General features: G+C 40.8%; 2 protein-coding genes across 5 annotated transcripts in view; one reads left to right on the top strand and one right to left on the bottom strand.

Moving 5' to 3' along the window:
* srbd1 (S1 RNA binding domain 1) overlaps positions 1-4,607 on the bottom strand; it is an 87,437-nt gene extending 82,830 nt beyond the window's left edge. For 2 of the 4 annotated variants that reach the window (XM_010888787.3, XM_010888784.3), the window contains exon 1: positions 4,541-4,607. The gene's annotated coding sequence lies outside the window, so the exon portion shown is untranslated. Of the gene's footprint in view, positions 1-4,325; positions 4,447-4,540 lie in introns of those variants that run through there. The other 2 variants (XM_020046238.2, XM_010888785.4) reach the window with 1 other exon arrangement.
* Positions 4,608-9,762: 5,155 nt separating this feature from the next.
* LOC105021252 (protein kinase C epsilon type) overlaps positions 9,763-26,896 on the top strand; it is a 96,781-nt gene continuing 79,647 nt past the window's right edge. Inside the window, exon 1 of the mRNA XM_010888789.3 lies at positions 9,763-11,002. Within this exon, the coding sequence (XP_010887091.1) occupies positions 10,655-11,002 (348 nt within the window). The 5' untranslated portion in view covers positions 9,763-10,654. The remainder of the gene's footprint in view (positions 11,003-26,896) is intronic.

A 26,896-nucleotide genomic window follows, 5' to 3' on the forward strand; every position in this document is an offset into this window, starting at 1 on the left:
AACATGGCAGTGGCTTGGCTTCTTAAAGTCAGACAAAGCACAGATAAACAATCTGTGCAAAACATGTCGGCGAGTTGTGCAGAGCAAGTCAGCAAGCAAATAAATATATATTTTTAAAAGACAGTGAACCCTGTTTTTTCAGGCTTATGTCCTACACAGAATATTTTTACTCTAAAAATACTGTAAAAACCTGCAGACAGCATTAAATCTCCCTTTGCTATTACTGTGTGAAAGTGCTAGATTTGTTTGGAAAAAAGCCCTCTCCTATACTGTTGTGCTTTTCTTATTTGTTTAATTTCTTTGCATTGCACTGATATAAATGCAAAATGCACTAAATAAGCCCTTACGACTGGAAGTTCCCAGTGTATATATAGTGATATTAATCGATATCAGCAGACATGAGAAAAAATATCCTGATAAGTTTTTTGCCATATCACCCAGCCCTACCTGACCAAGTATGGCAACTAGCTACAATGCCTATAACGTGTTGTTTGCAAAGTAATTAATTGGAAAGCCAGCTCTGCGTTTATTCGATACATTGCCTGGGTTTATTTTCTTTCTAGATTACCATGATCAGCTTTATGCACGGAAACCTGCTGCCCATTAAAAGATTGCAGACTTGAAACATCAGTGCAAAAGTTGTTTTTCCGCTGACTCAATAGCATTTGTTTTCAAAAGTCAAACCAATATGACTCATAAATCAGCCTTAATGATCCGTAGTTGTTACATTGTTGTTATCTTTAAATGTACAATGTATAGCTATTGATTCTTGGACAATAATTGGTAAAGTGGTGGCTGTTAATATTGACCTGTGCTCGGGATTGGCATAACTGTTCCAAGTAGGGCCATGTATTTTTGACACAAAAGCCACAACAAAATCAAAATCGGCATTCTCCTCAAGAATATCATTAGGTCCAGGTTAATTAAATAAGTGAACATCACTAATTACTTTTTTAATAGGGTGGACATAACCCACACAAGCAAATGTACATGTACAATTTTAATGGAAAATAGCCTAAATATTTACACAAATAAAGGTAAACACTACAACGAAGAGACTGCATCTGCCTTCTCTATGATGACATCCAGCCACAGAAGAAGGGAATACGATGCAGAAATGGAATGGGCGTCCACCAGTTTTCCAGGATGCGGAACAGTCACTTTGCTTTCAAAGTGTTGGTTCATAGCCGACATACATGTATATGTAACCCAGAAATGGGATCTGTGCTGAACAATAGCACAATGACTGTGGTGCTTTCCAGGTCATCGCTTACAGCTAAATGTTTTCAAAACGAAATCATTTTGATGGATATTCCCTCTATGCAAAGTGGTGAGAAAAAGATCACATCACTACAGTACCCAACCCAGCTTTTTGAAGTATGCCCAAAAAGAAACACAAACTCGTCCAACCTAGTTAGAGCAAAGTTAAGCTAGCTAACATTAAATAGGTACTGTACAGAACTTAGCTAGCTAGGTAGTTATCAAATAGCACAACAACACAGCATATTTAGATTAGATTCAACTTTATTGCCATTGAACAGTACAAGTACATTACAAAGAAATGCAGTTATCATCTAACCAGAAGAGCAAATAGAGGAGGGCAGACATTTACCTGTATTTACAAGCATTAAGTATATGTATATTACCAGTGAAATGTGTAGATGTACAATAAAGGCAAATGCATTACAAACAGCTATACTAAATGTGCAATAAGGCAAATAGAGGAGGGCATACATTTTACAAGTATTAGGTGTAGTGTATGTTGCAACTGGGATAATAGTTGTTCGGGTACAAATGGCATTCAAGATGTGCAAACGAGGCAAATGAAGGAGTGATGTATTAAGGTAGCATTTGCACCCGAGATGCAAAGATAGCAGCAATGAGGTCCTGAGGTAGCGTGTGTAACAACTGTAGTAGAAACGCAGGCACAATGGCAATTCTAAATGTGCAAAGAGACAAACTGATGGTACAGGGTGTATGTGCAACTGAAATGCAGGGATAGCAGCAATGAGGTTTGTGAGGTTGACACGCACCTTTAACAACTGAAAACTTCCATTATCAGGCATAGCAAGGCAGTGTCAGAGTAGTACAAGGGAATAGCGGTAAGAGGTCCTAGAGAGGCGGTGATGGGTCACGGAGTTCACATAATTCTCTCGGTCGTAGAGTTCAGCAGGGTTACAGTAGATGGGAAGAAACAGTTCCAGAGCCTGCTGGTACGGGACAGAAGAGACCTGTACCGCCTGCCTGATGGAAGGAGGGCAAACAGTTGGTGGCCTGGGTGTGAAGGGTCCCTGATGATCCCACATGCCCTGCGCAGACACCGCTTCTGCTGGAGGTCTGTGATGGTAGGAAGCTGGGCACCAGGGATGTGCTGGGCAGTTTTCACCAACCGTTGCAGATCCTTACGGTCGGCTAAACCACACTGTGGCGAAGTTTGTCAGAATCCTCTCGACTGGGCAGGGGTAGAAGAGCACAAGGATCTTGGTGGACAGGCGGGCTTTCTTCAACCTCCTCAAAAAGTACAGGCACTGCTGTGCCTTTTTGACCAGGGCTGAGGTGGTGAGGGTCCAGGAGATGTCCTCGGAGATGTGGACACGCTCCACCTCAGTACCATCGATGAGGATTGGGTCAAGATTGCAGCCTTTAGACACCCTGTAATCCACAATGAGCTCCTTGGTTTTCTTTGCGTTGAGGGCCAGGTTTGGCCCTCCATGCAAAGGAAAACTTTGAAAAGGAAAACTAACTTGCCAAGGTAACAACTAAATATTATCAACCAAGAACCCTTATCAGTTTATCTTTCTGTGCAGTCCGGTATTGTCTGCCTGTGTCCTGATAATACACTGTAGTAACAACTTTATGGTAAAACAATAGTGTTAGGCACCAGCGGAAAAGAGGCACAAGAGACCTGGGACTTGGGAGATTATTTATTTCCCAGCAGGACAATGACTTCAAACTTACAGCCAAAGCCACACTGCAATGGCTTTAAAACAAAAATGTCAATGTGCTGGAGTAGCCCTGTCAAAGCCTGGAGCTCAAGCCAGTTGAGAATATTTGGAATGAGTTGCTGTTCACCAAATATAGACAAGGGGGGTGGGGGTATTATTTATGCTATCAATTATCTTCGGTTTTATATTTTGAAGTAATTTAGAACAATTTGTATATTTTCTTTTTCACTTTCACAGTATGAGCATTATTTGTGTTGATTAGTGGAAAAATAAATAAATAAAAGGGAATAATTACTTGTCAAAGTTCATCGCTTCAGTGTGAGAGTAATAACCCTCTGACACTCTCAGAGTTGAGTACATAGACAGACAGTCCAACAATTACTTCTACTGATTTATTAACTTAACTTAACTTAGTTATTTCCCTCTAAATCCATCTTGATTTCATGTTATAACGCAATAGCATTTGGAAAAGTCCAAGGGGGGAACATTTCAGACACCCATCATATTTGATATTGCAAACAATAAGTGTGACCTCAAATCTATGAAAAAAGTGTACGGAATTAATGCTTAATGTTTTTTTCTTTCCTATCGCCCAACTGATTCACATTTACGCCATGAATGAGTGCAAGCGTGTGGAATTTCACCCAGAATGCACTGCAGCGCCCATTGATAACGTATGGACTATATAAAAATGGTTGCAATTACGATTTCAATGTAGTTTGCAATGTCCCCTTATAATATTTGGCCAAGTTGAACTTCATGCAAATGCGAAGCGATGTCACAATGCATAAAGTTCAATGAGGAATCACCGGGCCAGCCGAATATAAATCCCATCAACATCAGTCGATAGAGCATTGCACTTGTAATGCTTGTATTATGTTCGACACACACGGGGTCAGTACAAAGACGTATACAATCGCTAAATTACTTCAATGTAAAAGTAAAGGCAGCAGACGGTTGTTGTTTACACAGTAAGGTAGACGTGGTATAGGCTACTCTTGCTCGCCTGGTTCATTCTGGGTATGCTTGACATATTGCACTAACATAACGCCTAGCTTAAACATTGTAAATGAAATGTTAGCTTTCCAAATAATAATATACATGGCAAATACTTTAAATAGGGGCTCTAGCTTCGCAGGCCTCATTGGGGATCAGTATTTCTAATCACTGCACATTCCAAGCTCCTTGTTTTCAAGACAACATCAATTCCAAACCATTCACTGGAGATTCACTTGAAATTACGTTACCTGTACTGTCTGTAGCCAGCTAGTTAACGTTAGCTGGAAATGAAAACACTGTCTCTATTCCCTCTATTTTAACAGTAACATTCAGAAACATGTAGTTGTAACGTTAGTTCTCTCGCTAGATAAATACTTTTACCTTCACTGCAAAAAAAGACTTTCTATCTCAGTCCCAGGGAACTGTACTTCTTCAGACGAGTACAGTAGCGCATGATTTCAAATCAGGCGCGCGTCATTTGAGTGCATTTTCTACCAGCACGTAGGTCTGCCTATACAACATGCAAACCATTGCTGGTATTGTAAAACGACGGACATATGTAAAACACTGTATTAAAAAACAGAAGCATTACTCACGTTAATAATTGTACCGCTTAAAGGTTCGTTGCAGGTTCTTGCTACTTCCGCAAATACGTGACGTAATTGGGGCTCATCCAATAATTGTTTAGGGTGACTTTCCTTATTTGGTCAATCAATTTGTAAAGATAAGCACTAAACTAAGTAATGTGTAAGTTGTCATAATATATTACGAAATGTTTTGTATCACAGTAAATTACAATGTCTAAATCAAACGTACTTCAATGTGTTACCACTCACAATGACCAAAAAAATAACACCGGATGAAGAAAATGTGATGGCCTTTACTGAATAACGTTTAAAGTGCCAGTCAGTAAAATTGCTATAATAGGCTATGAAATCAAATAATATTACTGTGAAAGACACTAAAATGAATGATCCTAAATATGTCGAAATAAGACTACATGTATATAGGTCTAAAACATGCATATCAACTTGGGCCTATGGATGGGTCTCTTTATCTGTATAAGCACTTTTTGACAGCTGCTGATGTAATAGCGGCTCTATAAATAAATGAGTTTGATTGATGTACTCCATTGATTCAAGCAACAAGCTATATCTCCATTGATCATGTATTTCAGTTATAATTACTTTATTAACACATTAAACTGTCTAGGTACAAAATGATAGCTTGCCAACAATCAATAAAATAAATAAATTGTATTCAGTTGTGGAATTCTCGTAATTTACATTCTGGTTTAAGTTCTTTAAAGGGAAATATAATACAGTTTATATATCCCCGTCATAGGACACTTTTTGTTATATTCTGTATAAGCCAGACAACCTGTTATTATGCTACCTGATAAACATTAAATAGCAATAGCCACAAGTGCCCCACATTAAATATCATGATTGTTGTCAGTGACTACTTTTTGCTAATCCATCGCATGATCTTGAAAAAATATTTACAATAATTGTTTAATCATTGTGTTTTCAAATGGGCAGCTGCTTTCTGTTAGTTTGTGTTTTATTACAACCCCGTTTACAAAAAAGTTGTGGTGCTGGATAAAATGCTAATAAAAACAGAATGCAATGATGTGCAAATACTGTATCAATATATTTAATTGAAAATCGTACAAAGACAATATATCATATGTTGAAAAATGCAATTAGTAGAAACTCCATGGATCTCAAAACTAGTTCCCTACATTAGTCAAACATAAGGCAGGCGGTACAGGCTCAGGAACAGTGTTACCATCTCTTCGTTCCCACACCAGCAGGCTCAGGAACAGTTTCTTCCCTACTACTGTGACCCTGCTGAACTCTGTGACCCAACACTAACCATACCCACCCGCCCACCGCTTAGTACTGACTGTCAGGGACCTTGTTGCACTACTCTCCTTGTACTACTGGACTCTGACACTGCTTTACAAGTCTGCTTTGCAAATTCTGAAGGAAGTATTTTAGTTGCTACATGTACATGTCTACCTCAGGAACACCACTACTGCTATCCCTGCCCTTCAGTCACACATGCACTGAAGGGCAGGAATTTGCCTTCATTACATATTTAGAATTACAATTTGTCCTTGCATTTACCTTCATTGCACATCTATACCTCCCACATGTAACATACATTATACTTAATATTTATACTTGTAAAAATAATTCTGACTCTGACACTGCTTTGCTAAGTCTGTTAAGGAAATTTTTCAGTTACTACATGTACACATCTACCTCGGGAACCTCATTGCTGCTATCCCTTCACTTCACTCACATATGCACCTTCAACATGCCTTCATTGCACATCTATACATCCCACTTGTAACATACATTATACTTAATATTTGTAAATACTTGTACATTTCTGCCCTCTTCTATTTGTACTTTTGGTTAGATGCTAATTGCATTTCGTTGTACTCTACTTGTACCGTTCAATGGCAATAAAGTTGAATCTAATCTAAACTAACATCCAAATCAACCACAGGTATAACAGGGTTGCTACCAGGGACGTCACTAGAAATTCATGGACAGGGGGCTAAGCCTCCTTTAGGGGAGGTCTGGGTGCACTCCCCAAAACTTCTTTTCATAATGTATTTTTAAAGTAACAACGGGTGTAAAATCGATCAAAATAAAGTTATTTATGGTCAAAGTTGGCTAAATGTATACCTGTCTCATAGTTTGTGTTAGACACTGATCTAACATGCTTTCCTTAAATTCTATCCAAATAAAGAAATGTAAGCCTACTTTGTCCTCATCCGTGCAACAACAACAAAAAGTCTTTTTTTTTTTTTATCATACTTAAAAAAAGAGAAACATTTAATAACCGGATCTCCATTCCTCTGAATAAAATAAGTTGAAATATGTTGAAGACATCAAACCCAAACAAACATGAATCTATGAAACATGCACGGTTTTGCAACTGTGTTCCGTTGAAACAGAAAAATGTAACATAGGTTAACTAACCTCGTAGAACCCCCTATTATCAGCATATCCAACAGACATTTTTAAAAACACCTTGTAGCAAGTAATCATTTAATCAAGTCACCAATAGTTATGATGATTATTAGTGACATATAAATCTAAGCTAATGTGATTAATGATTATTTTTTTAAGTATCAGGGGAAATATTTTCAGGTAGTTGGTTAGTGATGTAACTAAAAAATACCACCCTGCTATTATCGGACACCATCCCCAATTATTGGCCACCCTACTATTTTGTTAATTTACATTAGAATTGCTTTTTATTTGTATTATAAATGAGAGTAAAGAAAAAATTAAGAATGAGCACTTATTACGTGACATCTGGTAAATCTCCCAAACATTTTTAACCTCCATACTATTGAAAATGGCATAATAGGATAGGATAGCAGATAGGATATATTCATTATCAAAATGTACTGCTGTTTTCCAGGGCATTTACATTTTGAGAGGATTTAGTTCTCTGACTAATAGAAATGGCCAATAGTAGGGAGACGTTAGCTATTTACAGAAGAGAGCTCGCTTCAGATGAGCTTCCGCCCAGAGAAGGCAAAAGCGTTTATGGTTCTTCCTGACATGGTACAGTTTTAATTTGTGTACAACAGTGTTGTACTATGTTCACAGACAATGGTTTTTGGAAGTGTTCCTGAGTCCATGCAGTAATGTCCACTACAAAATTGTCTGTTTTTAATGCAGTGATGCCTGAGGGCCCGAAGATCATGTCCATCCAATATTGGATTTCGGCATTGTCCCTTGCGTACAGAAAGTTCATTGAATTATCTGAATCTTTTAATGATATTATGTCCACTACAGAATTATGTCTGTTTTTAATGCCGTAAGGTCTGAGGGCCCGAAGACCACGTCCATCCAATATTAGATTTCGGCCTTGTCCCTTGCGTACGGAGATTTCATTGAATTATCTGAATCTTTTAATGATATTATGTACCATAGACGATGAGATCCACACATTCTTTGAAATTTTACGTTGATAAACGTTATTCTTAAATAGTTGCACTATTTGCCTGGGCAGTCTTTCACTGAGTGATGAACCCCTACCCATCTTGACCTCTGAAAGATTCATCCTCTCGGGGATGTTCGTTTCATACCCAATCATGTTACTGACCTGTTGTCAATGAACCAAATTAGTTTTTTTTATTCTTTTGTTGCCTCTGTCCCAGCTTTTTTGAAATGTGTTGCTGGCATCAAAGTAGGCATATCTTTTTCAAGATTTTTTTTTTTCTCACTATCATCATTTAATATGTTTTCTTTGTACTATTTTCTATTGAATATGTTTTTTTTTTTGGGAAACAGGGTTGTATTTTATTTATGTAACCAAGCCTTTTAAGGTTTTGTCTCATTCAGTTTTACCTTGTGAACTCAGCAATCACAACCACTTTGGTAACTAGCCGGATTCTTGAACACTAGGCTATCTGCATCCTGGCCTTTAAACATAAGCAGTGTTGGTCCTGGACAGTCCCTTGATGGTAGACCAGGTGATGCTAGAAGTGGTTAAAGATGCCCAGTAGGAGGTGCTCTTTCTATTAATCTACAAAAATCAGAACACTGGTCTGTGTAGGGATACTTTTATTATTTTTACTCCCAATTTGTGAGATTCTGTTTGTGATTAAGGCCCTGCTTCATTGCAGCAGCTCACGGGGACAGTGCCATTATAGTTCTAATCACTCTGGTCCCTCAAACAGGAAGTGAAACTTATGTGCTGAAAGGAACACACTCTCCATCATTCTTCCTTCCTTGAGCTCACAGGTGCCCAAGCAACATGAAGTCGCTAGAGCACAATGAGGAAAAACAACTATTAGATTACGAACCATCCCATACCCAGGTGATGCTGCCAATTGTAATGCCCTCCGTCAGACCCCAGGGCTAATATGAGCAGGATTCAAACTTTGGTCACCCAATAACACAGCTAAATGTGATAAGCGTTTGGGTGTCCAGGCTAAGTTTTCAATCTGCCCTAAACCATCATGGCCTCCTAATCATTATCAGCATCTATTTCATCATCAGTTTCATGTTAATTCATCCCGTCATTCCCCCGTAACTAAAACTTGTAAATTAAGCCATACTTAATGGGATATTTTCCTAAAAGTATCCAATTACTAATGTAGTGGTAATATCGCACTATATAAAATTGTTTGCCAATAAGTTACCTCGTCCCCGGGCTACGAGACCGAGAAAAGCCTATAACTAAAACGCTAAATACCTAAATCCTTCCACAAGGTGGAGCCATATACTAAAACATGAAAAGCCAGCTTGCACTGCAAATGCCTTGTTGTACATTCCTATTACAGACGTGCAACGCTGAAGGGAATTTCCAAGCAAACTGGTTGCAAACCTTGCTTGGCTTCTTGCAAACTGAATGCACTAACCGCTCTTCGTATGTCAAGCTCGATAAAATAGACCTTTGAAGTGTAAGGCCAGACACGGTTGCCTTGGGATCAAACAAACTTGAATGACTCAATAGTGTTAATATTTGGAAAATGTGGGCTAAAAAAACTCCAAATACATTATTTGAATTTCACATGAGAAGGCGTAGACTATATTATGTAGCTTTAAGGATGTAGTTCAGGTGCTAAAAGTCATATAAGCTAATCGTCTGTGGCAAATACCAGACATACCAAACTACCTCAAGTGAACCACCCCTTTGACATGTCTTTGATACATACAACTGTAGTGTTATCATATAATTTCTAATCTATGCTAAGAACTGAGTGTCCCCGATTTCCCCCCGGAAAAAAACAAGATGAGACGAGTAGGGCTACTACACCACATCATATTCCCATATCTCATAACACTTGGGCAAGCCCATGGGATGCGTCTCCGTCCTGACAACCTAGTCGGCTCAGCTACACTGACTATATAGTCGCACTCCCCCATCTGGTATAGGGACGCGGCGCGCCTCAGAAAAACTGACGTGTTTTGCGCATTTCCTGCACCAGCGTAGACGGTCGGGGGGAGAAGAGGTAGGTCTGCAGGAAACCAAGAACAGCAACGGCGAGAAAACAGCCTGGAAAAATAAGGAGCGAACAGAAACCAAGAAAACCACAACTTAAATATTGCTGAAGCTATTCTCAAATCGGGTAGCCTGTTTGGGAAACATTCCCAATGCACGGCACGAAGGCAGGAGTCTCCCTCTCTTCCAAAGGTGGAATACGAGTGTTTCCAAAGCATAGTAGAGTTACGGAGGAGATCCAGCTTTGATAGATTTTGCTGTGTCCGTTGTGGTTTGGAAAGGCTGTTGATATTCCAACTGCTGCATAGTCGTATTTTCCCTGCGTGTAGGCCTACGCTTCTCAAGACGTTTATTTATTCTATTCAAAAGAAAGGCTTTGTCTGGTTGAACCCCAAATGTGGATTATCATTGTGAAGAACAGTCCTACCAGAGAGCAAAAAACAAGACCATTTACTCTCTCTAGACAATTTCAGAACGACTGATTTGCATCCGATTGGCAGGCTATGTGTGTGACAGATTGAGACCGGACGGCATTTTCCGTTATATTCAAGTCTCAAGAACCTTTTGGAAGAGCCACTACATTCAATACGTGGTCTTCATTTGAGGATTCACAAAGCTACATAAGACAGGCTAAATTATTCATGACCAGTTGAAGTGGCTGGGTTAAAGGAATATTGTAAACAACCAACCCTGTTCAAAATCCTATTGAAACGGATTACATCACCGCCATGGTGGTTTTCAATGGGTTATTGAAGATCAAGATATGTGAGGCGTTGGACTTGAAACCGACAGCTTGGTCTCTTAGGCACGCGGTTGGCCCAAAGACCCAGACTTTCCTCCTAGACACCTACATCGCGCTAAACGTGGATGACTCGCGTGTGGGCCAAACCTCTACCAAACAGAAAACCAACAGTCCGGCGTGGAACGACGAGTTCGTCACGGAGGTGCATGACGGAAGAAAAATCGAACTGTCGGTGTTTCACGACGCGCCAATTGGATATGACGATTTCGTTGCCAACTGCATAATACAGTTTGAAGATATATTACAGAATGGCAGTAAGCACTACGAGGAATGGGTATGTCCAGTCATTATTTGTGTTCCGTGCGCATGGTGCTTTATACCAACTTGTTTTCAGGTCACCTTCATTATTTATAGTGCAGCCTATATGCTAACAAAGTTTAATTCAATATTATAAGGAAATTATTTTGTAAAACATTCCAGGGTGATGGTAATAATATAATGCATTGGCCTACTGCTAGGCCACCTGTATCATCCAAGGATCTGGCCCCAGACAGATCCATGCGCAGATAACCCCGTTGCGTAGGAACGGTTGAGGGAAGTGCGCTTAGAAGCCTGTCATAAATATTCCTATCAGCTGCGACAGGTGCAGTCTGCATTCTATGGAAATCAACATGTTACAGCTCAGGAGCAACTACGTGTTTAAATCAAACGTGTGATGGAAAGGCCAGGTCAGACTAGTACGAGTTGCTCTGGCTCAGCTTATTACATTACTTGCAATTGATTTGTCATTTGCATATGTCTTGGAAACCATGATGCCCTTGAGACGCCTAATGGAGACTACAGTCCTCATACAGAGAAGTCTTTCTTTTGCAGCTTACCAGTTAAATACTGTGTACTGGAATCATGAGGTTGCCTTAGGGCCATTTGCCCTCCTTCGTAAGCTAGGCAGCTGCAGCCTTACTGAAGAAGATATGCAGCAAATTATACCTAATGAAGGGTTGTGCGCAGACAACATAGTTTCAATCATGCACCAAATTAGATTATCAATTTTATGTCCAACACATTTACAGTAAACAACATGGTGCTTGGATGATTACGGTACAGACTTAGATTATGTTATGCCAGCCATGTAAAATATGAACAACCACTCATTTAATGCAGACACATCTTCCTCAAGACTGCTACTGTAGGAGATAGGTTGAGGAAAGGTAGATCAGGTTTTGAGGACACCTTAATATGCCAACAGATTCTTGCCCCCGCAAATATAAACATATTTCAGGTTTTCCCCACTCTTCACACCGTCCATCATAAAATAAACTTAATAAATCCACTAAAACATAAATGTGTAATTCCAGTAAATTAAATGTATTTTCTTTTTTTCCTGTGCCCATTTGTCACTACAGATGTGATATTAGATACATTTCAATGGTGACTATACCTAGACAAGAACTAAAGCGAAAATAATCCCATACAAGAAAAATACTATATACAGTACATCCTCATCATCTCAGAGAATCGTCTATAATATGGACATGGATATTATAATAAAGGGTTACTTTTGGTAATACTTTGTCTGTGAATTGTCTTGTAAATCACCCAAACATATCCTAACACTTTCACATAAGAGAAGAACCTTTTAACTAATATTATGTGGCTTTGTTCCTCTTGTAAGTAATTTTGTCTTTCACAGTGAACCAATGACCCAGAAATAAAATGGCAAACTAAAGCTCAGGTCATCAGACTGAGGCTGAAATTCTGGCCTCTGCTGGCTGGTGGACAGGTGTGCTTGGGTCAGACTACTGACAGACATCCTTCACACATACAGTACAGTGGGGCTATTCAAATCCAGTTCTGCCTGCTGGTCAGAAACACTTCAGGTTTTCATTCACTCCTTTTAATAAGTGATTGAATCAGACCTGATTAAGGCCCAAGTAGAAACAAAAATCAGAGGCTTTTTCAGCCTCCCAGGACCAGAGTTCAATAGCCCTGCAGCACAGGCTAAATAATCATTTTGTCTATGTTGTCAGGTTATGTTAATTTGCCACATGCGAAGGATTTGTGTCATGTAGCCGTAGTCCCACAGTCACGTTGGGCAAAGGACACACGCAACACAGAATTAATGAATGGGTACTTACTGGTCCACTCAGCAGTGGGAGTAGGACACCCACAGCTCATTGACGGGCAAGGGTTAGGGCTAGGGCTGTAGGAGTTCTGTCTCATTAATGGGCTAGCAGGGCTCAACGTAATTTTTTTTTGCCACTGAGCCAACTGGCCCCCAATTTTTTTTTATTGTCCCTCCTTCCAAAAGTTGTAATTTATCAGCATTTCAACATAACCAAATACCTTTGTTACTTAACATGTTTAATCTTTTATGAAATGCATCCTGGATATATAACATTTCTTTCATCACATTTGAAAAAATTAAGAAAAAGATAACAGTCAACCAAACATTTCACTTTTCAAAAAAACACTAACTAAATAATTCCCGGGGGAACAAGGCGGGAGTTGGTCTGTCTCAGTTCCTAGGTACGCGGTTGTTAAAAGTCGTACAATCACCAAATGGGCATCTGCATTTAAATTCCTGACCAGTGCGGTCAAGGGCCCTGAAGATGGATTGTCAGCCACCCGCTTGGTTGTCATGTAGACCAGGTGCTGTTTGTTATTGGCATGGCTGGTCAGGGACTGTTTGCGAAAGTTGTCAGTGCTTTTGTAAAAACACCCACATTTGTCCGCTCTAGCCGGAACTTACAACAGACGACACAGTGCATGCATCTGAGTCGAAACAGGTAAATTCATTTTTTACGGGCCATCGTTGTTGCCCGGGCTATGGTTAGGGCTAGAGCAGTAGGGGTTCTGTCTCGTTTTTTGTTCTGTCATTCTGGGAATGGTGACATCAGCTTGCATGTCTGGCTGAGAAGTCTGTGTGTCAATCCAACTTATTTTATAAAGTCTTAGGTAACACACAGGTAGGACAAGATGCTCCATCCTTTGTTGTCTGGACTGGGCTGGAAGGTGGCCTGTCCTTGGCCCACCTCATTGTCACACTTTTATGGATCAGTCTAGATTATTTTCCTGACCAACACTGTCTTCCTTATGTGTCCTTTCTTTTAGGCCATGGCTGTAGCTACAGCTTTTCTCTGACCTTTAGAGAATAATGTTCTCTTTCGCGGGAAACCCAGAAGTATGTGCAGATCATGTTCTGCACATGTGTATTTATTCTCCATGCTCTCTTTACATATAGTGGGTTATCTGCAACTTGTTCCAAACAAACCTTTCCAGCTGAATCTCTCGATAACTCCTTTGCACATTTCTGGTATGCTACTCTGATTTGATTGACCTGATAAGTTTGCCCATGTCTCTGCTCATGTTTCGGAAACTCTTAGATTTAATAAGCAAATAAAAACTCTTTGGCTATTTTAATGAGTATTTCCTGTATAAACATATAGTTAACTATGACCTAAGGGGTAGACATATTTACCTCAGGCAAAGATATGAGAAAAACCAGTATGCTAGTTTAAATACTGTATTTTGGGGAATACCAACAACCAGACATGCCACATCTAAAAGACATATTGGATATAGTGTACATACACTACCATTCAACATTTGGGGCCAATTGAAATGTTCTTGTTTTTCAAAGAAAAGAACATTCTTAAATAACATCAGATTGATCAGAAATACAGTGTAGACATTGTTTATGTTGCAAATGGCTATTGTAGATGGAAAACAGATTTGCAATGGAATATCTCAGTAGGCATACATAGGCCCATTATCAAGAACCATCAGTCCTGTGTTCCAGTGGCACGTTGTGTTTGCTAATCCAGGTTTATCATTAGAAAACCAGATTATATTAGCACTGCTGAAAATGTTGTGCTAATTAAAGAATAAACAAAAATGTCCATCTTTAGACTTCAGTATCTTCAGCATTCATGATTACAGGCTCAAAATTGCCAGAAGTAATGAACTTTCATCAGAAATGCGCCAGTCTATTCTTGTTCTGAGAAATTAAGGCTATTCCATGCAAGAAATTGCCAAGAAACTGAAGATCTCGTACAACGATGTGTGGTACTCCCTTCACAGAACAGCTCAAACTGGCTCTAACCAGAATAGAAAGAGGAGTGGGAGGCCCCGGTGTAATACTGTGCAAGTGGACAAATACATTAGAATGTCCTGTTTGAGAAACAGACGCCTCACAGGCGCTCAATTGGCAGCTTCATTAAATAGTATACGCAAAACACCAGTCTCAATGTCAACAGTGAAGCGACGACTCCGGGATACAGGCCTTCTAGGCAGAGTTCTTCCTCTTTGCTGTGTGCTTTTTCCCGTCTTAGTATTTTCTTTTTATTGGTCAGTCTGAGATATGGCTTTTCCTTACATCTTTGCATAGAAGGCCAGCATTCCGGAGTCGCCTCTTCACTGTTGACGTTGAACTAGTCTAAAGGAAAGCAAAAGTGTTTTCTAATGATCAATTAGCCTTTTAAAATGATAAACTTGGATTAGCAAACACAACCTGCCATTGGAACACGGAGGTGATGGTTCCTGATAATGGGCCAACAAACAAACAAGGACATTTCTAAGTGACCCCCGACTTTTGAACGGTTGGCAGGTCAGATTAGCCTTTGCCCAAACCATGCTCCGGGTGGGCGCAGCAATTTTACACACAGCAGTTTATAGAATGAATGCCCATTCAGAGTACCTGGCCAGAGAGAACAAACAAGCCCACTATAAAACTGTTTACTGGTGGCTGTGGAGGTGAAACTCTGCTGAATGTAAATTGTGTGCTGTGTATCGAAAAATGGCCTGCTTGCAGGATGTTTGATGGACAAATATTCAAATTCATGTTATTCCCCAGGTTACGCAGGCTGCCATATGGCAATATAACTTAAAAAATGACATTGCAGCTGTACAGTAATGTGAAACAGTAAGTACACCCTCTTGAAAATTGTATTTAATTTAAACATATTTGGAGATATAGATATGTAATCTTGACGACACTATTGACAAATAAAGGTAATCTATTTTAACAAATTGCACAAAGATTATACTTCAATCATTTAGTCATCAAAAGCCGGTGTTGCCCCCATTTGACTGAAATTACCTCACGTTGCCATTTCTTGTAACTATCTATCAGTCTTTTACATTGAATGAGAGGTGTATGTTTGCCAACTTTTCTTTACAGTACTGCTTCCATTGTGTCATGTTCAAGGCCTATCTTGCATTCATGGTCTGCTTGAAGTCCCTCTACAGCATTTCCATTGGACATCCAGGCTTTGACTCGGCCATGCTGTAACCCTCCATTTATATTTGAGCTTTTCTGCTGTAGCTTTGCTTATGTGTTAGGAATTATTGTCCTGTTGTAAGATCCCCATTCGCTTCAGCTTCGGCTTTTTGACAGATGGCCTCACATTCTCCTGAAATAATTCTCTGGTACTATATTTCCTATGTAGATAGCCCATAGTCTAGACATTTCTGCTTTTATAGATTATCCGTCGGACAGTGGAATGATCGAATTGCCTGGGCATGTCTTTGTAGACTCATGGGCGTCAATAATCTTCTTTTGAGGGCCTTGGATTGGTCTTTCAGTCTTTCCATGGTGTTACCACAAACCCATATCATTAAGACCAAAACAGGTCAAGTTTTTAATCTTAATGGAAGGCTTGACCCTCCCAAGTTAGTCTACAATTATTTTCGAATGATTTGCACCTGTTTTGGTGCACCAGATTCAAATTTTTCTTGTGAGGGTAAGGTTTGGGGCTGTTCTAATCTACCGCTGAAAGAAATTGCATTTCTGTTTATTTTAAATATTTTTTGTATGATTTTTTGAATTGAGCTACATTTGATGCAGTGACTGTGTTTGGAATTCAGCTCAAGTATTCATGGGTCCAAATATGTAAAAGGAGAGTGTACACACTTTTTCACATGACTGTTGCTCCATGGGTGGTTAAAACCCAACTTGTCTTGGCCAGGCGCCATGTATATAGACTCCGCCCCGCTGCTGTTACTACAATATCCCAAGTTAAAACAGACAGAGGATATTGTTGCCTGCAAATAGCTGCAGGGCTTTTTGTATCTGCTTTTGATAGATAATTAGGCGTAAATGTAGACTACATCATCTGGATGAAATTGTGTGTGAAGAAAGAAACACGAAGGTTGAGGTTTAGCAGAAGATCCTGTGCATGAGCCAAAATGAAGGGAGGACCAGAGCGGCAGCTAAGAGCTCATAGAAAAAAAGAGAAACGTTCAAAACGTCATCTGCACATGCTCAGACTTTTATGGATCATTTGTGAGATTGGTGTTCTCTTAAGGGCGCGAGAACGGATGGATACGCAGACTCACTGTTCTTCTGATCTCTCTTTGCTCCTTCTGTTTGTGCACCTCCCCCGACTTGTTTTCACATTTACCATGTATTTAAACTTTTACCTTTCCATTCTCCATGTCCTCATGAGCTCCCAATCCAAAGCATCTTGACCTCTCTTTTTCTGTCTCTGTGTCGCTGTTGCTCTCTTTCTGTCGTATTTATTAAGAATACAAATAAACAGTGGCAGGCTGTGCTCTAAATCGACACGAGCTATAAGAAATCATATTCACGGTTGAAATTGTAGTGTTAGTGTTGTGCATTCCATTGAGGAAGGTTTGACATAAGTGTTTCTTGCAGCACTGTGGGTAAATGTGTTGAGTCCCCTGGGTTACAGTGCTCCCATTGGTTCTTCCTTTGTGAAGGGCTCGGTCTCTGGGGGACAGATTTGTTGCGTAATTCAGAAGCCTTGTCAACGACAACTCCTGGAGAATCTGTCTGGGCCTGTACGTTGGCGGGAGTGTTGCCTATAGACATGCACAGACAGCTCAGTGAGGAATGGCTTGGCGCTCGCATTGTCTGGTTTGTGAGTTTCGATTCCCACAGGGGACCAGGATGGAAACGTACGCGCTCACTGTAAGTCACTCTGGATAAGGGCGTCCATTAAATGTAATTGAACATGAAATGAAGGGAACGTTTTCTCTTGCACGCGCAAATGCACGCATGTTGTGTTGAACGCACATGCTGACTCAAATGGTACTGTCAAAGCGGTGTTATGTCATGGTTGATCACGTTTTTATCAGCTTGTCTCCGTCCTTTGACACAAGTTTCTTTGGGCTACTGCGACTTTGCTTGAACGTCATTATAAAGAACGGTTGGACCTAGTTTAGTGTAGTATCACTGTGATTGTGAGCGAGACCAGTGTAAGTGTGTTCGAGCTAATATATTTTCTGTCGCTGTAGCCTTTGATACGTTGTGTCTACAACATCTGCAGTCAGTGCAGTCAGTCCAAAAGAGTTGCTGCAAGCGAGAGTGAAGCGTGAGATTGTCCGGCTGTGTAAACTTTAGTGGCTGAATATGTTGGGGGTGGGGGCAAACACTAAGGGGTGGGCCTCGACAGGCCTCTTTGTCTGGGCTCCTCCTTTGTCTGTCTCATCCCCAGTCAGCCGCTGCTTCTCTGCCTCTACTGTCTACTCTAACCCCAGGCTTCACAGCTTCCCCTCTGCTTTTACAGTCTACTCTGACCCCAGGCTTCACAGCTTCTCTCTCTGCCTCTACTGTCTACTCTAACCCCAGGCTTCACAGCTGTCTCTGCCTCTACTGTCTAATCTAACCCCAGTCTTCACAGCTGCTTCTCTGCCTCTACTGTCTACTCTAACCCCAGTCTTCGCAGCTTCTCTCTCCTCCTCCTGTCTATATGCTAGACCTCTCTAAAATCCAATGTATATTGAAATGTAGGGCTGACGCGTTCACTGTATAATATTTCTGTCGGGAACAGTCACAAATATTTACATTGTACGAACTATCAGCTCATCAAAACAGTGTCCTTTTCTTTAAGAGGCAAGGTTATGGCGACACATATCTTGCACAAACTGCTGCCGGCTTGCCTCACCTAGTTTCCAGAGACATAGATTGAATCCGACTCTGGTGTGCGTGTGTGACAGAGCGCGAAAGTGAGCGGGAGGGGCAGGAGAGAGAGAGAGAATGCAAGTGTGGTTGAGTGTGTGTGATGGAGTGAAGAGGGAGTGTGTGAGAGGCAAGGGGATGACCTCACTCTGAACCTCTGGTGGGATTCCATCCTCACTGAAGTATAGTAACGGAGGATTAGGGTTCCACATTGTGTTTGGGTTGGTCTAGTCTGGTAACACGATACTTCCTCTCCACAAACCATCAAAACATGACTCAGTATTACCCTGAAGCTATATTGCCACTTATTTCCATCCCACGCACAAAAAAAGAGGTTGAGAGACTGGGAATTGAAAAACCTGGATTTTAAAATAAGCAGGTTGCCACCGACAACTCAAGAGAATGGTTTCTGGAAGAGATCTGCAGGGTAAGCTAAGAAATCAAACGCGTTTGAACCTGTCGGCTGAAATTCAGACAGGCTCAGTTGCGTAAACAGATGGTTGTGTGAGCTTGTGACCGCACTATTGAGTCAGGCCCTACCATGTGTTCCTTACAAAATACCCATGTCACATAGCATCAGTGGCAGAAGCACAAAGTGCTCCAGCTAGTCAATGTGCCCAGAGAAATTAAAAGTCACACCAGATATTTTTGATGTACATTACCATTCAAATGTTTGGGGTCACATTGGCTCGATGGGCACTTCTTACGTACCATACGGTCAAGCTGCCAGTTGAGGACATGCAAGGCATCTGTTTCTCAAACTAAACACTCAAATGTATTTGTCCTCAATTGTGCCCAGGGACCTCTTTCTATTCTGGTTAGAGCCAGTTTGCGCTGTTCTTTGAAGGGAGTAATACACATCGTTGTACATGATGTTCAGTTTCTCAGCCAGTTTTCACATGGAATAGCCTCCATTTCTCAGAACAAGAATATACTGACGAGTTTCAGAAGAAAGGTATTTGTTTCTGGCCATTTTGAGCCTGTAATTGAACCCAAAATTGCTGATGCTCCAGATACTCAACTAGTCTAAAGAAGGCCAGTTTTATTGCTACTTTAATCAGTCCAATAGTCAGCTGTGCTAGCATAATTGCAAAATGCTTTTCTAATGATCAATTTGCCTTTTTAAATTATATACTTGGATTAACAAACACAACTTGCCATTGGAACACAGGACTGATGGTTGCTGATAATGGGCCTTTGTACACCAATGTAGATATTCCATAAAAAATCAGCCGTTTCCAGCTACCATTGTAATTTACAACATTAACAGTGTCTACACTGTATTCCTGATCAATTTGATGGAATTTTTATGGACAAATTTTATCTGCGTGGGTTTATGTTTGGATTAAATTCAGTTTATTACGTAATTTCTCATATAGTCTAGTGCTCTTTCTTTCCCTTCCCCACCTCCTCTATATCTATAACTCTCCATCCTCTGCACTGCCATTACTGAGAAAATGGTCTGCTCCAATTGTGTGATGGGTTGTGTGTACAGGCCTTTCTGTGTTTTGATAACAGTTGAAGCAGCTCGCTCATTCTGAACCTAGAGTTAATCCCTGCAATATGTCAGCGCCCAGCGCTCAGCTCCACTATCTGCATTCAACCGCACTGCGTCTGCCCTCCCCCTCTCCTAACCCCTAACCTTAACCCTGAGAAGGAAAATGAACTTAATTTCATCAATTCAGCAACCACACTCTATTGGCGGATACCGTTTTCAAACCTGTGGGTAGGAACTTAACAACAGGCATAGGAATGAGTGGGGGATGTTAAAATAGGTGCACAGAGGTGTACTCCTGTGGGAAGGAACTTAAAAACAGGCATAAATATGAGTGGGGAATGTTAAAATAGGTGGACAGAGCTGTATTCCTGTGGGTAGCAACCTAAAATCTGGCGTACGTGTGAATGGAGAAGTTTATAACAGGTGCTCAGAGCTCATCTCCCTTTGGGGAGGAACTTAAAATCAGGTGTACAAGTGAGTGGGGAAGATTATAAAAGTTGCACAGAGCCGTACTCCTATGGGGAGGAACTTCAAATCTGGCATACGTGTGGGTGAGGAAGGTTGACCCAGGTGCACAGAGGTTAGAGTGAGTGTTGATAGATTTATTTCCCCCTGAGAACCCAGATGTCCATGTTAACAATTGACAGGATGGGTGAAAATCAACATTGGTTATTCCAGTGGAGGTCAATTAGTCTTCAAAACAATTCAGTGTTATTCATTGTCAACCCAAAGTCCAAATCATAATATTACTCTCAACTCTATAGGTTCACGGGGTGCACACACAGATATTTTCACGTTGCTGTGCTAAGCACTACTTCACACTACTTTACAATTTCAATGTCTCTGACAAAAAGGTGAAAAGCAATCTACTGTACATCCCATCAGCCCTGGGAAGGGGCGGTAGCTTAGCTGCTAAGCCTTCAGCCTCCTGTACTTCCCCAGTGCTATTAAACTAATCCTTATTATTTATCCATTCATTTGCAGGTGATCATTGTCTGTCCTGAGATTGACATGTTGAGTAAAGTCTAATTGTTGGGTCTCTTTTCTTTGCTGGGATGACACTAGACAGTTTTAGGGAACTGCTTCGATGGTGTGTGTACGTGTGCAGGCGTGTGTAAAGGACCCAGGTGTCAGAATCATTGTCAATTTGCAGCCAAACCACACATGACATGGCAGGGGGGAATGTGCGTGTATCTCCTCTTTCCCGCCCACACTCGTAATCTGACTTAATCTCTCATTCTCTATCCGTTACCCACCCTCTATCTCGCCCTCTCTCACACACAAACACACAGACGCACAAGTTCTCTCTGTCACTGTAACTGATTCTGGAGGTATAGGCTTCCAGTTAAGGTTTGGTCATTGCAAAACATTTTCTCTCCCGTATACGATCTACTGGGGTTGTTTGTGAACAGGTGTTTAAGATGCTGACTCCGACACATTCAGTCTCATCTTTTTAAGCCCTTTACATTTTTAGCCTTTCCCAAACCTAAACGGGATAGTTCAGGATTTTGGCTAGAGGCCATCTTACTACTGCCCTTTTGCTGGAGTGAGATGAGTTTGTATGTCTCTGCGTGCAGCTACAATTAGTTTGCTCTCTTACGTTTCTGCGTTTGCTAAGTAGCGCTGTGCAATGTCTGATAGTCACTGGCGCCTGCTTGCAGCTCCTTTAGACATCCAGTGTAGCCAGTGTAGCCAGTTAGCATCAAGCTCCAAGCTATCCTTCACTCCAGATTCAGATACATACAGGTGTCAGTACCGGGTTCATCTGACTAGGGAAGTTGATATATAGGGCTCATTGCCAAAATCCAGAAAAATCCCTTCAACCCTTAATTTAAATAGTTGTAAGTTACGCCGAAACTTGAGCATTGCTTTCACAAGGATACCACATTGCGTAATTAAAACGTCAAGTCATGATGTAAAGACTGACAGCTAAAGCAGGCGCTACAAAGTGTACTTAAAATGGCAAGCCATTGCCTGCAGAATTGGCCCTTCCTGATGTTTCATAGGGTTGGAACTTAAACAGGTTTAAGTGAACCTATGGCGTGCCACTGTAAACTGCACAGATCCAACCACAGACTCTTGCATAGTTCCCGCAAAAGTGGGTGGGGATTGTGTGGTTTGTGCTTCCGTTTCCCAGTAAACCAAACGTCTTGTGGTTGGTGCTTTTTCTATTCATTCAGCAGGTCAGAGATATTTCGCAGGCCTATAAGTAGTTATGTTGTGTCTAGGAACTGTGTGATAAGCAGGTGGTTAAAATTCTAGGGCTAACAGGGGAAAGGGAATATTTGTTAATTTCCACACATTGTCCAGCCAAGACCCCTGCCCTTAGTCCAGCCCCTCCTGATTGGAGAAGTGCAGGGAGCGGCATTGATAAACCCCGGGGAGGATGGAGGGTGCCTTGCTCATGGACAAAACGTATTATCTCAGTCACTAGCTGGCTCAGAAACTCGATCCGACAACGTTTTAGATTCCAGCTAAAACGGGGAGGGCAAACTCTGTGGCTCGGGGGCCACATCAGGATTTTGATATTGAATGGAAGGCCACATTTGTTTTGTAAATTGTTAATCATAAATGGTTCACAGGCCATAGCATAATTAAAACATTTATACAATAGGTCCATTACTATGTCAAAATATTTGTATTCAGATTCACATGTATAAGACTGGGCTGGTAATTTTGTTATTTACTTCCCCTCAAAACTCTTTTATCACTTTACCTTGGAATTGCCTCATGAGCCAGATTTGGCCCCGTGGACCTTGGTTTGCCCACCCCTTCTTCAAAAGGTAGACCATCTGCTGCCTATGCCGTCCAGAAGGACTTTCTACAGTGTTCTCACCGGGAACTTCAGACGCGGCCTGTTGTGATACCTGTATCTGGGTCACCCATCCCAGCCCTATCTCATCACGAGACTTCCCGCCTCACAGCCGACCTTGTCCTATTCCAGCACCTTGAGACTGTTCCCTAGGATACAAATAGAGTCCACCCTTGTCGTGTGAACACTGACAGAGAGAAAATGAGAATTGTGAGTTAGAGTATTCCTTTTAGAATAAGGTACCACTGGCATTTGTACCATAGAATTAGTTTTCTTGGGATTTTCAGGACCGTTTGTTGGGTGCACGATTCCCTTTTTGTTCAAGCTGGGCAGAAGGATGTTTTGGTAGGCTACATAGCATTAGCACAGTACAGGTTCATTATTTATTTTGTCCTTTCTGGTTGAATGTGACACACTGCTACTTCTCTGTTCTCTATCTATCCTCACTGTCTCTATCTAATGAGCGTAAATATCCAAACATTTATTAAGACACTTTGAAGCTTCAATATGCTACCCATTTTGTCCATATATTGCCGGTAATGTCACTAGTTCGGTTTTGTATGGCCACAGCTGTTAGTTGAGCTGTGTGATTTTAGAATGATATATGAAATGAGGTCATCGTCTCAGACATAATTTGAGTATGAGGGCTGCATCTGTGTTTATATGTGGTGAACAGTTCCTTGATTTTGGAAACACAGCTCTGGAAAAAATTAAGAGACCACTGCACCTTTTTCTTTCCTTTCCAAAAAAGTCGGAAATGAAGGTTATGAGTGAGGAACAGAAGGGTTAAAATTAAGAGACCACTGCAAATTGAACCCTTCTGTTTCTCACTCAAAACTTTCCTTTTCAACTTTTTTGGAAAGGAAAGAAAAAGTAGTCTCTTCATTTCTTCCAGAGCTGTATGTTTTATAGTATCCTTGACCAACTGAATGTGGAATTGGATTGTCCGCTCTCAGCCCCTACCTCCGAAACACAATGCACGTCCTGTTCATCAGAATATGCAATAAAATGCAAATTAATTATAAAAAAATCATACAATGGGATTTTCTGGATTTCTGTTTTAGATTCCAAATCTCTCACAGTTGAAGTGTATCTATGATAAAAATTACAGGCCTCTACATGCTTTGTAAGTAGGAAAACCTGCAAAATCGGAAGTGTATCAAATACTTGTTCTCCCCACTGTACCAAGCCCGTTTATTGCTGTTCTCTCGTTTTGATATTTTTCTAGTTTACCGACCAGTTTCTGCCTGTTATCTTCAACTCTGAATTAGCCTGTTTTTATACTGTTGCCTGTCTGATCTTCTTTGTACCGAACTCTGCCTGCCTCTGGTTTTTGCCTTTTGGAATTAAATAAATGCTATGCATAACCACTCCACGTAGTTTCCCGTGACGTATTTGTTACAATATTGCTATAAAATATGCAAATGAGACAATATTTACATGGGCATTGGGTGGGCTCATTTGTTTACCTTGTAGGGCTTTTGTAAAAAAAAAAAAGAAACATAAAACATAAAAAATATTTAATAAATATATAAATACAGTACAGGCCAAAAGTTTGGACACACCTTCTCATTCAATGCGTTTCCTTTATTTTCATGACTATTTACATTGTAGATTCTCACTGAAGGCATCAAAACTATGAATTAACACATATGGAATTATGTACTTAACAAAAAAGTGTGAAATAACTGAATACATGTCTTATATTTTAGATTCCTCAAAGTAGCCACCCTTTGCTTTTTTGATAGCGCTGCAAACCCTTGGTGTTCTCTCAATGAGCTTCATGAGGTAGTCACCTGAAATGGTTTTCACTTCACAGGTGTGCCTTGTCAGGGTTAATTAGTGGAATTTTTTCCCTTATTAATGGGGTTAGGACCATCAGTTGTGTTGTGTTGATACACAGCCGACAGCCCTATTGGACAACTGTTAGAATTCATATTATGGCCAGAACCAATCAGCTAAGTAAAGAGAAACGAGTGGCCATCATTACTTTAACAAATGAAGGTCAGTCAGTCTGGAAAATTGCGAAAACTTTTAATGTGTCCCCAAGTGCATTCACAAAAACCATCAAGCGCTACAACAAAACTGGCTCACATGAGGACCACCCCAGGAAAGGAAGACCAAGAGTCACCTCTGCTGCTGAGGATAAGTTCATCCGAGTCACCAGCCTCAGAAATAGCAGGTTAACAGCAGCTCAGATTAGAGACCAGCTGAATGCCACACAGAGTTCTAACTGCAGACACATCTCTAGAACAACTGTTAAGAGGAGACTGCGCAAATCAGGCCTTCATGGTCAAGTAGCTGCTAGGAAACCACTGCTAAGGAGTGGAAACAAGCAGAAGAGATTTGTTTGGGCCAAGAAACACAAAGAATGGGCATTTGACCTGTGGAAATCTGTGCTTTGGTCTGATGAGTCCAAATTTGAGATATTTGGTTCCAACCGTCGTGTCTTTGTGCAACACAGAAAAGGTGAACGGATGGATTCTACATGCCTGGTTGCCACCGTGAAGCATGGAGGAGGAGGTGCGATGGTGTGGGTGTGCTTTGCTGGTGACACTGTTGGGGATTTATTCAAAATTGAAGGCATACTGAACCAGCATGGCTAGCACAGCATCCTACAGCGACATGCCATCCCATCCAGTTTGCGTTTAGTTGGACCATCATTTATTTTTCAATAGGACAATGACCCCAAACACACCTCCAAGCTGTGTAAGGGCTATTTGACCAAGAAAGAGAATGATGGAGTGCTGTGCCAGATGACCTGGCCTCCACAGTAACCGGACCTGAAGCCAATCGAGATGGTTTGGGGTGAGCTGGACCGCAGAGTGAAGGCAAAAGGGCCAACATGTGCTAAGCATCTCTGGGAACTCCTTCAAAACTGTTGGAAAACCATTTCAGGTGACTACCTCTTGAAGCTCATCAAGAGAATGCCAAGAGTGTGCAAAGCAGTAATCAGAGCTAAGGGTGGCTACTTTGAAGAAACTAGAATATAAGACATGTTTTCAGTTATTTCACACTTTTTTGTTAAGTACATTATTCCACGTGTTCATTCATAGTTTTGATGCCTTCAGTGAGAATCTACAATGTAAATAGCCATGAAATTAAAGGAAACGCATTGAATGAGAAGGTGTGTCCAAACTTTTGGCCTGTACTGTATATAAAATACGAATGTTCATTGAAACACAATATATAAAATATTACGGCTGTGTATTACATATTTTCCAAGACGATATTAATTAAAACAGATTCTTTATGCAAAATTTGCTTTAGTAAAATTCTAAACAGTATTGGCCAGAATAAGCGCACATAATTTGGTAAATGCACGAGATTCTGAAACTATGATCTGTTACTTTACGTCACATCCACAATTGCTTTTGTTTCTGTTATCGTAATGCTAAAATAGGACACTGATTCTAAAAACATGGATGTTACGCTGCCTGACCTTGTCGCTTGTCTAGACCGTTGAATACACAATGTCAAATAACTTCATATTGGTCTGTATCGTATCCTTATCATCTTATCTTCAGAAGTAACACTGGCTGAGCAGTGGGGGGAAACAAGCTCTCTGAACCCCTTCTTAAAGCCATGAATTATGATCGGCGGAAATGTTTAATTTCAGATTTGGCCACTTACTTTTTAATGGTTCAAAATCTGGAATGGATTTATTTTCTGGATGACGTACTTGTGGAGTCGGCAGTATATATCCGGTGGTCAAGGTAAGATTGACGTGTCCCTCAGTCGTGTCTGGGTCGGACTGGTACCATGTCTAGTGTGATGGGAACCTGTTCTTATGGGCTGTTGCGGTTTAGGGTGCCTATTTGTTATCGTTGACCCCCTTTCCCAGTGGGGAGCTGTTATATTGGGGCGGATAGAAGTGTCCTCTGCATGGCCCGGAGGAAATGGGCCGGGGGGGCTGCATCTAAAAATACCAGCGGTGCGTTTGAGTCACACGGTAGGCTCCACTTCCTGTTTTCACTCTCCAAGTTTACTTCCCAGA

The sequence above is a fragment of the Esox lucius genome, chromosome 5 (genome assembly GCF_011004845.1).
Source record: "Esox lucius isolate fEsoLuc1 chromosome 5, fEsoLuc1.pri, whole genome shotgun sequence".
Taxonomy (NCBI): domain Eukaryota; kingdom Metazoa; phylum Chordata; class Actinopteri; order Esociformes; family Esocidae; genus Esox; species Esox lucius.